Source organism: Lissotriton vulgaris, chromosome 3_1 (genome assembly GCF_964263255.1).
Source record: "Lissotriton vulgaris chromosome 3_1, aLisVul1.2, whole genome shotgun sequence".
Taxonomy (NCBI): Eukaryota; Metazoa; Chordata; class Amphibia; order Caudata; family Salamandridae; genus Lissotriton; species Lissotriton vulgaris.
Genome location: NC_141689.1, coordinates 1,416,047,379 through 1,416,059,993, shown reverse-complemented (window position 1 = coordinate 1,416,059,993; position 12,615 = coordinate 1,416,047,379). Strand labels below are relative to the sequence as shown.

The 12,615-nt window shown below is 43.6% G+C and overlaps 1 protein-coding gene across 2 annotated transcripts in view; it reads left to right on the top strand.

Annotated features, from left to right (window-relative positions):
* The window catches only part of MAPK10 (mitogen-activated protein kinase 10), a 561,444-nt gene that overhangs the window by 181,781 nt on the left and 367,048 nt on the right, over nucleotides 1-12,615 (top strand). For both annotated transcript variants that reach the window (XM_086961881.1, XM_086961882.1), the window contains exon 3: nucleotides 3,845-3,903. In XM_086961881.1, coding sequence (XP_086818007.1) covers nucleotides 3,845-3,903 — 59 coding nt within the window. The remainder of the gene's footprint in view (nucleotides 1-3,844; nucleotides 3,904-12,615) is intronic.

Sequence of the window (12,615 nt, the reverse complement as noted above, 5' to 3'; positions counted from 1 at the left end):
TACCTTCAACAGATGGGTTTCTTGAAGAAAGATAATGTCTGGACTCTGTTGAAGTAGGTAGTGCCACAATTGCTGTAGCTTGTTGGGAGAGTGAAGCCCCTTGTCATTAAGGGGTCGGGGAGAGCCATAAGTATATCGGATCCCAAGTTAGCCCATAATGCCACCATGTGAAGCCTGTCAGGATAAGGGAAGGGGGGTTCAGGGGTGGATCCTCCCCATGGACAGGGGCGCACCTTGGACTTGTAGTCTCCCGCCCGCCATACCCAGTAGACAGAAAGAAGGAGAAGATAAAATTAAGGCAAATAGGAGGATATAAGAGAGAAAAGTAGATAACCAACATTGGCCAACCGGGCCACATCATTCTGTTCCAGTCGCGGGCCAGCCTACACCCTAAGGTTTGGATAGACCCAGAGACGTTACTCTCTCAGGAACAGATGGGGGTAGGTCATCTGCTGCACTGGAGTTCAGGCAGGTGGAGTGCTCCGGCACCAGCTGCACTGCGGGTGAGAAGCTGGGGAGGTATCTAGAACACAGCGGCAAACATTAAATTCAATCAGGGAAGAGTTGTTTTCCCCGAGGCAAGTCTCAGAGTTTGTTACTGGCACATCAGCTGTTCATCAAGGGACTGGAGAATCCGGGCCTGTCTCTGACTTGTCTCCCTCCAAGGACCTGATGTGTTCGATAATGTCCTTTTTAGCCTGCGAAGATGTTTGCTCATCAAGGGGTGGTGAGCGTCTGCGACGACGGATGGTGGCCCAAGACGGCTTGGCAGACACTCGTGTGGGAGGCCGAAGACGGGCGGGGCTGACAGGCTGTGAGGTGGGAAGTCGGAGTAGTTGAGCCGCTTCTTGGTAGGACCTTATCACTTTACGTTTGGACTCCCATGGAAAAATAAGGGCGAATGGGTGGCCCCACTGATAGGAGATGTCCATGTTCCACAGTTTGTCTGTTACAGGTTTAAAGTTGCGGCGGCATCGCAAGGTATTACGTGCTAGGTCCTGGAATATCTGAATCTTATTCCCATCATATGTGAGGTCCTGCTTGGCTCTCGCCGCCAGAAGAATGGCTTCTTTTTCTGTGAAGAAGTGGACCCTGGTTAAAATGTCCGAAAGGAGGCCACCTGCCCGCAGGCCCGGCAACCCGGTGAGCCCGGTCCAAAGCCGGTGGGAAGCGTCATCATCTCCCCTGACCTCGTGGAGTAGCTGTGCCACATAAGTCATTATGTCTTTCCCTTCCGCCCGAGAGGAACCCCCCGGATTAGGAGGTTGTTCCAGCGACTTCTATTTTCCATGTCCTACTGTTTCAGTTGCAATTCTATGTGTTGGTCTTCCAGGGCGGCCATGCGCTGCCAGAGTTACTCCTGATCCTCCGTGCTGGTGCGAGCCATCTTCTCCAGTCAGTCCACTCATTGTACTAGGTCCGTAACTTCCTTCCTCAGCTCCCGGACACAGGAGTGTATCTCGGTGCGTAGAGAGCCGATTTCAGTTTTCAACTCAGACATGAAGGAGGCCATGAATGCTTGCATAACTTGCGGCGAGTTCCCTTCAGCCTGCGGGGCCACCTCAGCGGGGGCAGACGGGCCCGCCTTACCCCACATTGCTGCCAGAGAGGTGTCTTTGGAGGTTGGCACTGGAACGTCCTTGCCTCCATTGGTACGCGTCATTATGGATTTGTTGCCGTCCTGCTAGGCACCAGTCCCTAAGGCCAGCGAGGGTCCATGAGAAAGCTTGCAGGGCTGCCCAACTATCAAGTGGGCATGCCGCACTTCAGCTTCCCTGTCAACCAACGTAGGATGGGGCTTGCTCTCTAGGGACTTGTGCTTACCGCTCTCTGCCTCACACCTGGGCCAGGGAGTGGGATGCGTTCTAGGTCAATGGTCACTGCAGCTTGTCCTTCTGGGGCGCAGCCACCCCCTCCACTAAGCCGGTGCGTGGCAGTCCAAGCTGGGGCCACCACCTGCCGATGCCAGACGGTGCAGACAGGGGTGGTCGAGGGGTTTCAAGAGGGAGAATGCGCTTGAAGGCCAACAGCACCCTTCCCAACTCAAGTGACGAAGATCCCACAATCAGTAAGGCATGGGGGAAAGTAGGACGCGGCGTGGTGCTCCTGGGTGAGCCGTGATGGTGGGGCCCCAGAGTTCCAGGCAGTCCCTGTTTGTGTAGCAGGCGCGGACCCCGGGACCAAAGCCTAGCGCAGAGTTGTCATGTCCAGGACACAGGGCCAGGCCACAGCCTCCAGTATAGTCGCCGTGGGGAATGCAAGGCCCAGCCCGCCCTTCCGAAGTGCCTCAAAGCGCTGCTGTGCCCGCTTCAGTGCAGAGATAACACGGGTACTTCCAGGCTACCACAGGAGGGCAGAGGCCAGGGAAATCCGCAGCAATACCAGACGTCTGCCTCCGCACTCCCAGCCAGCAGGTCTAAGAGGGCCTAGGTCATTTATCAGTAAGGAGGCCGTCTTCCAATAAGGCCCGTATCCACCCAGTCCTCCACTATGCAATCCGGTGATGCGCGGCCCTGTAGGGCTACGGAAAGCAGCTCCAGGCAAGTCCCACTCAGAGGCAGCTCAGGGAGGTGATCAGACATACAATCAGGGTGTGCAGGCGCAGCAGGAGTCACCTCTTCAAGGGGAGCAGTGAACTCTGGAGGTGGTTCGCGCCAAGACCTGGGTGCGGTGTAGTAGGGTAATGTTTACGCTCCCCCCAGCTGGGGTCCCTCCGCTAAGCATCCTCCCACACCGCCAGTCGTACGGCAGCACCACTCACCACTGAAAAGCACTGAGGCCAAAGAGCAGCTCCTCCGTTCACCTGCCCCGGGCGAGCTCAGGCTCCGTTAAACCAGACCTGGGTCAAAGATGGCGGATCAATGGCGCGTCGGAAGGCAATCCCTTTTCAATGGTCAGCTCCATCGATGCAGCAAACACCGCTATCAAGCAGCCGTTCCTCTGCCTGGTGTGTGCGGCATCAGCGGGACTCAGGGGGTTTCAGGACAGCGTCCCCCAGCCGCGAGGCAGGGCCGGTCTCGGGAGCTCCAAAATGGCGGTTGCCGCGATCCAGGTGAGGGGGCCGAGGCAAGACGGCCACACAACCGCTTCGGTCGCGCCCCAGTCGACGTCCGCTTCCCTGGGGGTGCCCCTCACAGTCCACTACACATACGTCCAGAAAAATGGCACTGATAGAACCCCAAACTCTGCTTTGATAGCTTTAAAGTGCAGCGAGCGGCCAGAGCTCTCACAGCGTGCGTCTCACGCCATTCGCAGCGCGACCTTGCCCCCAGTGGCTACTTTTTTTAATGGTAAATACATGAAAGAGTTGAAAAAACATTGCCTGATATTAATATTTGATGATAGGAAGCAATGTTTTTCTTTCATGTTTGGAAAAAGAATTGCAACGGTTTAATTGAGCGTGTTTTCACTGTTTAGTGTGCGTCACCAGCACAAACATGCTCAGATTGAGGCATCGGAGTGACAGTTAAGATTGGAGGATGTTGTGACTGTGCAACCTTCCAACTTACAGAACTACAGTTTTTCCAAACTTAGTAAGGGCACGACTTGATAGCAGGACATACTAAGCGCAATAATTTTATAAGTGAATAAAAATAGTAACAAAAATTCAGCTTATTTTTCTTCAATGCCTCTTAGCAGGTATTCTTGGTGCACCCTCGTACAAGTCAGAAAAACAATATTAAAGTGTATCTTCACTGTACAACCTACTATGGTATTTTTGAGATATTATGAGAATCCATATTTCACCTTGCAATGCGGATGTGATTGCTGATATGTATCTCCCTTCAGACCTATGTTTGTTTTTAATTTCCTCTCTCTCTTTTTCTCCATTTTGATCATATAGATCATCAGTTTACTAAATGTCTTCACACCACAGAAATCTCTAGAGGAGTTTCAAGATGTGTAAGTAACGTTCAATAATTAAGCATCATATTTGTTTCATACTGTAAGAAAGTAGCTGATTATTTACTTCTGCAAAATGGGGTGCCAGTGACACTTTGTCTACCAAGTTGGGGAGGGCCAATCTCCTATGACTGAGTTAAAATTCATTGGCTGCCAGTGTACTAAAAATGTGTTTCAGAAAGCAAAATTTGGAAAACAAATGTATTGCAATGATCACTTCTTTGACGAAATCAAGATATGAAATATAGAGTTGAGCAAAATTTGGAGAACAATTTCATGAACATTGTGCTGCTGTTTCCTGGAGTTTCAGGACATCACGCCCGTCGGTCCCTCGAGGAGGCCTTACTTCAGCACCTATAAGTTACAGGTACCACTGACCTGTGACGAAGAAGGGTGAGTCAAAAAACTCACCCATTTTGGGTGCTTACAATAGTAGCAACCTAGTAATTTCACATAGGTCCTAAAGAAAGCCCTCCGACCCCTCCTGGTCAACAATACGGGGCTGAAACATGTCAACCTTTTGACCTTCACAAGAACTGCACAGTGCTGTAGAACAGGAACATTTCTATAGAAGCACCACCATATTTTTAATCTTACCACCACTCTTTCTGAATAAAGTTTGTTTACGAGGGAGAGCGAAGCAATTTTAGCTCACTTTTGCCTTTTTTCACTACACTTCTTGTACCTTATTTCTAGTCACTACTTTACGAACCAGTGGATCAACCTCCAGGTGGAGGAAAGCATTTTATCATAAAAAAAAACAATGATGATGCTTTCAAGTCTCTAGAAGCGAAGAATCAAGATACACCGCTATTACCCCCCTGTACGCGAATGAGGGTTTTTATGTTAGTTACCACAACTGACCCTGGTATTACAGGTACTATTGATTCATCCCCCTTGATTTTTGACCTTTGACAGGAAGCTACAGAGAGATGATCAACTTTTTTTCGGCCAAAGTGCCATAAAAGGGTAATACAGACATAAAAAAAATACAATACGAATATTCTTAAAAATAACAGGCACAGGTCATTAAAATACAGACAATCTAAAATTAATCCAATGAAGACTATCACATTAGGATTTAGATATTTTACGGATGTAAAATTCAATTTAGATCAAATGTAATACTGAATAACACAAATCCTGCAAACCCATGGATTTCCGAAATGTTAGCCTTTCCTCATAGAGTCTCAGGTTTAGGTTGCGTAAAATTGAAACCAGGAAAGAGCGACTCCGCTCTGAATATAAAGTGCAAAATAAAATAAAGAAGCTAGTGCTTTGTATCATGGTGCCATCAAATCGGCAAGGCGTTAGATCCCTTTTCCAGACCCCTGCTGTGGGAAAGGCAAATTTGAAATGCAGCATTCCAAGCCTGAGAGCTGTTAGCCAATATCGATATGTGGGATTTTCAATCCACCCTAAATACGGCTCATGCTATGTGTTGTGGAAAGATAATCATATTTGCAATTTTTAAATGTAAACCTATCAGTGGGGGAGAAGGTAACGCTGCCCATAAACTATAAGGAAGTGCAGAAACTGAAATGGGAGCGGTTGTACAAGTTAGTGTGCTGTAGTGGCGGTTAATGGGGGATTCTTGTTGTCGGCCAAATGCCTGGGGGGAGCTCAATGTGTAATTTTTGTTCTTTTATGATGTCCTCCTTCATTAAATGGCATTTCTGATTAATAGGAGCAGTGGTGCAATGCAGGTGTGTAGAGCGATGTTATCCTAAGTAGATCCTAAGTCAATGGTTCTTATAGAGACACGGTTTAGGTCTTTATTGTCTCTTTTCGCACTTCTTGGTTTCATTTTAAGGGTTGTCTTGGCTCTTTCTGTTACCTGGTTGCTAGACATGATACTTTTTTCAGACATAGACATCTTTTTTTAAGTAGATTTGTTGTGGTCCTATTTTGAGCCCTTTGATGAGCAGGGAAGCAGCATTTAGGACTCAATTCAGAGGAGACAGGGAGGCTGGCAAGAAAGAGTTTTCTTGGTGGAAGAAAACTCAGGCTTGGAAGATTCTTCTGAAATATGCTTAAAAAAGTTTTTTTTTTTAAAGCAATGGGTCCCAGCACCATGCAGTTTACATCATTTTATAAGTTTACCTCTAGAAGGAGAGGTCGAGGCCATGGATGAATCTGCGTATTCCGGTATTCAAGCGATGATGAGATATGAATCTGTAATTTCACATGCCAAGCAGTCATCTATGGTTCTAAGTCTGCCCATTTCAGTTTACTATGAAAAGGATTTTTGTTTAGAATTGAATGCTTGTCATTCAGCTCTGTGTGATATCAAAGCAGGAATTGAGCCCATTGAGGTGATTAGCAGATGAAACATTTAGTTAGAGTTGTATTTTACAAGGACATTGATAGTGCTTGAACCTGTAATCAACAAATAGGTTTCCAAAAGACTTCATTTGGATTAAATGTGATGCTATCAATTCCGTTGTAGATAAAGGGAAAGTTGAAAACAGGGAGCTTGGCTAGACTCAACTATTTCTATTGCAAAGGAGGTGGATCCAACTGTCACCTCGTGTTACTTTCTGATTCTGTTGAGGCATATCCATGCGCTTCTTTCAGACACACGTAGGTCCTCTGTAAGAAGGTGTACCTTTTTGCGCGGCCCCCTTTTTTCTGACAGGATGTATTGGTATATTTGACTCTGGTCACTGGGAGCTTGCTACGACTCTTGCACATGGTAGCACATGTTTAATTTCAGTTGTCTTCCATGAGTCTTGGTCGGGCCAGAATACAATGACATAGAAATGCATGAGTGGCATAAAAGTCAGATGTCACACATGGACTGCAGTGAGGCCTTCCACCACCCACGTGTGCTTTTGATAGCAAAACTTGGAAACTGCAGATACAGACCTCAACTGATGTTGTCAATATATGGCAAGGCAAACCATTTAGCTTTTTTTAAAGTATTACCTAATTAGCCCATTAGTAGTTCTTTGCAGGCAGATTCATGAAGCCGAGATCGGCTCGCAAAGGGCCATATTCTGAGAATCTGGCCCTTTGCGAGCGCTATTTTTGCATTTGGGATTCATCATCCCAAATGCAAAAATCGCAATTATAGAAATCGCTAAATTGCGATGAATTGCATTTAAGGAATCTCAATTTGAGATTCCTTAAATGCAATTCATGAACCATTTAAAAATTGCAAATTCGCAATCTGGGGGCGCTATTTACAGCGAAGTCTAACTACGTGGTAAATAGCAAAAACGTTGAAAAATGCACTAAAGTGCATTTTTTAAAGTTTCATGTTGTGCACACACATGCCCTAAGGGCATGTGTGTGGGCAACATATGTGCACACATCAATTTCAGGCGTGCAACAGGGTGGCCTTTGGACACCCCTGCACCCTTGAAATCGCAATCGCAATTTGCGAATCGCTTAATGCGATTAGCAAATTGAGTTGGTCTTCCCATTCATTCCTATGGGCCTCTAGGCCCATAGGAATGAATGGGGAGATATTCCTTAATTGCGACTCGCAATTTGCGAGTCGCAATTAAGGAATTATTAGAAACCGCTATTTTTGAATGGATTTCTTGATGAATAGCATTTTGCTATTCCTTAATAGCGAAACGGTATTTTTCGCTATTAAGGAATCGCAAAATGTGTTCTTGATGAATCTGGGGGTTAGTGCCTTTAAGGTCTGGGTCCATTAGCTTGACTCTATAGTAAACGAGTTTAATGGTGCTCTATGCTGCACAAGGCTAAGTCATGCCCTCTTTTAAGATTATAAATCACTTTGTTTACGCTGAATTGGGGAAAGACTAGAAATGTAATTCATTGGTCAGCAATGGTTTTAGTAGCTATGGCTTAAAGCTGATTTGTAACAAAATTGGGTATCTCTATCTCTAGCCTCATGAAAGAGGTCCTCAGCCTCTCTTCCCAACAGTGACAGTAATAATGTTGTCCAGCTCTGCTGAAAGGGTAAAGTGACTAGCCGGAAACAACAGTGGTTCTTTTGGAGACGATGGCCTGCTGGCAGAGCAAGGCTAACACCCATCAATTGTTATCTAGGAATGTCAACTGGAAGAACAGATGACTCAGAACACCACAGAGTGACCCTGGTGGTTACACTAGAGGACTGGTGTGAGTGTGCCTTTAAAGCTAGCATTCCCCTTAGCCAGGCCAGCCTCAAACCTGCAGGACATAACCTGGGATCAGAGCCAGTCTGAGTGGGTTGCTTTCTGGAACTGAGAAGAGGATTCCTATTTTAAAAGTGCTGCCTCTGGCAGGGCTGTGAGAACTCTACACAGAAGCTCCTGGAGTTCTGTCATTTTAGAAGATTCTCAAAATAAAGTTGTCTTGGATTGCCATTAGTTTATTGTAAGTGCTGCATAAGAGAGCTGAACCTAAGTGCAGGAAGCATTTTAGGATAATCGTATTACTTATAATTCATCATTAGCCATTGTCCACTTTAAGAAAGGTTCTAAGCTTTTAGCAGAAAGTAAGAGGAAGGAACAGCATCCTTTGTCAGACTGTGCATGAGACTAAGGCATGACCTGCTTTTCCTTTGTAAGTAAACATTTAAGTGCTTCTCAAAGGTCAGATCAGATCTCCTGTGATCTCTGGAACATAAAAGGATGAGAAGGGTATCTGTACAGAAAAAGCAACAGGCCAATGCTGTTACACTGGCTAAAGAGCATAACAAACAAGAAGGACATCTTTACAGAAACACATGCAGACCAGAAAAAAAATGTGACCTGTGCTGTGGCTCTAGCTGAAGAAAGTGCCTGAGGCTGGCTATGGTTGCTATCTATCTCTTCCCTGCTATCAGGAAGCTGTTCCCTTCAGTTTGGGGACTTGAGGAGTGAAAAGAAGATATTTTGCAACCATAGCAGTCTGGGAGCATTCTAATGTAGCAGCTGATATAGTAGCTGACCCAACCCCAGCCAACACTTTTATGGGGGGCAGGGAGCAAAACACCTTTTTCAGATAACTGGTTCATTTTTGATACAAGACTGCCATCCAGTGGCCAATTTTGGTAATTCAAATAATCTAGATTTGACCTTTATTCCTGCATTGTCCCTGTGGGCATTTTTGACATTTTCTTTGAAAAATGTAGGTCTTCTGATCCCCTGTTCAATTTTTGTTCTCTGCGTTTTATTCTACTTCTTTTTTATTTTTTTTGTCACTTGACTAAATTGGCTTGATTTGTTTATATTGATTGGTTTCTTGACTTAACTGTTGTTTAGATTCTGCACAAATACTTTATCTATACTTCCCTTTATATACTTAACTTGAGGATGTGTTGATAGATCATATTGTGGAAATCAATGTTACAAGTCAACATTATTTGCCTCAGTATTGTGATATACAACTGTATGGGGTATTAATTTCCTTCACAGAACAGAGTGTAATTCCTCATTCTAGAAGTGGGCTGTCAGTAGAGGAGTATGCCACTATGGATGAGTTGTGAGTTTGTAGTGGGTGAGGTAGGAAGACTCCACTAATTTTCTTATGTGTTTCCTTGTTTGGTAAGGGTGCCCAATGCTGGAAAAGGTTGCTTGTGCAAAGTAGCTGACAATAGCTAGAGCTGTTAGATGCTTTTCCTAGTAAGTTAAATGCTTATTTGAGCTTTCAGATAATTATAACCTGACATGTGGTTCTGCTGTCTGAGTCCATAGCCTATGAACTAGCTTTGTTAACCTGAAAATTATATTTTGTACGCCAAGTGTGTTTTTCTGTAATAAGTAAATGATACCTGGGTGATGCCTACCATCCTAGCAACCACCATTATAGTGGCTCAAAAATAGATACATAAAATAATACACCCATGTCTTGTGTAATGTCATCAACATCCCCTAGCCTTTAAGAAATACCAGTTTTCATTATGTGGCTTAAAACCTTTCAACTCTATTTTCAAGTCTATGTGACCTGACCACTGTGCACTTTAACTCGGTTGAACTGCACTGTAATATTTAGATGATAATCATTCTTTTCACCTGTCGACATGCAACAATATCTGTATCCTTATTCACGGTTTACAACAATCACACCATTAAAACGGTTTCTTAATAACTCATATTCACTTTAATATTCAACATTCATGTTTAGTAATCACAACAAAAAAAGTCTCCGACAAATTTCCGGAGTGTACTTCTTGCCCAATGTATTACAGAGACTTTCTTTGTTGTGATTATTAAACATGAATGTAGAATATTAAAGTGAATATGAGTTATTAAGAAACAGTTTACTGTGTCATTGTTGTAACCTGTGAATAACGATACAGATATTGTTGCAAGTCAACCGGTAAAAAGAATGATTATCATGTAGACATTACATTGCAATTGCACCGAGTTCAAGTGCACAGAGGTCAGGTCACATATACTTGAAAATAGGGTGCTCAGACAAGGCGTGTTCAGACAGCACGCACTGCACAGTAGCACACTGAGTCAAGAGAGAACAGTAGGTTGAAAACAAACCATGAATCATTAGGTGTGCTTCACTCTTTCACCACAGTTATACCCTTTCAACCCATTTGAAGTATAGTTTGAAATTGACAGCATGAAAGTGATGCTGGCTAAAGTGATGGTTTGAGTGGTGGTGTCATACATGTGTTAGTTGGTTTTACATTTTTTTGCTCACCCTTTACATCCTGGTACTTGAAGTTGTGTCTTTTGCATTCCAAATACAGAACTGCAAGTCTTAGAATGCAAATAAATAAGCACTTCTTTTTCAATTCCACTATTATGTCAGATGATATATTTGTTATCAATTGCGGAAAAATTGCTGGTTTCTGCTGTGTGCAATTAAGGTTAACCGACATTTTAGAAAATATATGGCTATGTTTCTAGGTTATTGGCACTTTTAATGCCTTTACAGTTTGATTTAATGATCTTGTCGTAGGAAATTTTGTAATCAGCCCCTTAAAGAGTATATGGAAGCATTTGCTTTTTTATTGCTTATGTGCATGAGAACTCATACAGCCAGATTCATGAAGCGAAATGCGCTCGCAAAAGGGCCAGATTCTGAGAATCTGGCCCTTTGCGAGTGCAATTTTTGCATTTGAGATTCATCATCCCAAATGCAAAATTCGCTAATTAAGAATTCGCACATTTGCGAGGAATTGCATTTAAGGAATCTCTATTTGAGATTCCTTAAATGCAATTCATGATCCATTTTAAATATGCGAAATCGCAATTTTTGGCCGCTATTTACCGCGAGGTCAAACCTCGTGGTAAATAGCGAAAACTTAGAAAAATGCTTTTAAAAGCATTTTTCTAAGTTGCATGTTACACACACACATGTCCAAAGGACATGTGTGTGCGCAACACCAATGTCGATTGCATTACAGGGGTGCTACAGGGTGTCCTTTAGACACCCCTGGCACCCTTGGAATCGCTTCCTTATTTGCGATTAGCTAATTGCTAATCGCAAATAAGGAATAACTCCCCATTCATTCCTATGGGCCTAGGCCTATAGGAATAAATGGGGAGTTATTCCTTATTTGCGATTAGCAATTAGCTAATCGCAAATAAGGAATCAGTAGGAATCGCAAACTCAATTGCGATTCCTACATGAATCCCGATTTGCGAGTCCTTAATAGCGATTCCTTAATAATCGCTATTAAGGACTCGCAAATCGGGGCCATGATGAATCTGGCCGATAATGTCTAAACTGTTTGCACTTTGACACTTTATAGCAATTTGCACGATGGCCATAGTCTTTATTGTACATCCCTGGGAACCAGACTATCATATGTTATTTGATTAATGCATTTTTAACAACTGTGATTAAAGAAGTGCAATCATGGTATCAATGTTCTGGTGGTGCGGCATGTAACCATAGAAACAACCTTCCTTTTATGAGTGTACACTTGTATATTAGTTTGTGAATAAGGGATTTGTTTTTATTCATGATTTTATTGTTTTTAATTGCAATGATTTTTGATAAATAAGCAATGAAGAATCACAATAAATTTTTTCAATATACTGCAGGAGGCTTGGAACTTTTTGCAACTGAAAGAGAGCGAAGCTGAAGCTCAAATGTGAAGACGTTAAGAGCAAAAACAAAGGCAAACACAATTGACAAAGCATACAAACCAAAAGGGACACGAAGAAGAGTCATTAGACGAAGCTCACAGACTTGAAACAAAGGGCAAATGAGAGACTTGGGTGACAGACATTTTAAAGTGGGTGTAAATGGAGAGGATCTAGGAGATGAGAGTGTCGGGAACGATGAGGAGACGGTTATAAGTAGCATAACGTGTGATAATGAGTTTTGGGGAGACCTGAAAGAAGTAGAGGTAATGCATTGAAAGGAGATATTTTAAAGGATTAGCAGGACAAATAACACCAACATATTTGGTAGGAAACAAAGCCTAATTTGGGCAAATTTAACACACTTTCCGTTTCTGCATGGCCAGCTCCAATTAATATTGTTTTTCTGGGCCCAAGTTTTTGCTGGTAGTAGGACTGCAAGCATTGTGACACTGTTATTCAGTGCCACAGTGTGTGTGCTTTGACCCTAAAATGGTGATGCAAAATTGATTTCACCTAATTGACCTCAGAGACCACAGTGGATGGTGCAGAAAATGCACCCCTATCATAGGAATTAAGGTCGTGCCTACTGTGAGTGCATTAGGGGTGAGTGTTACTGGCTCACTTGTGTAATTACTCATAATTATCACAGAATTACTTGTAATTATGTGTAATTGTGGGAGAAGCATAAACCAGCATTTAGCGCTATTTTCTGAGTGTA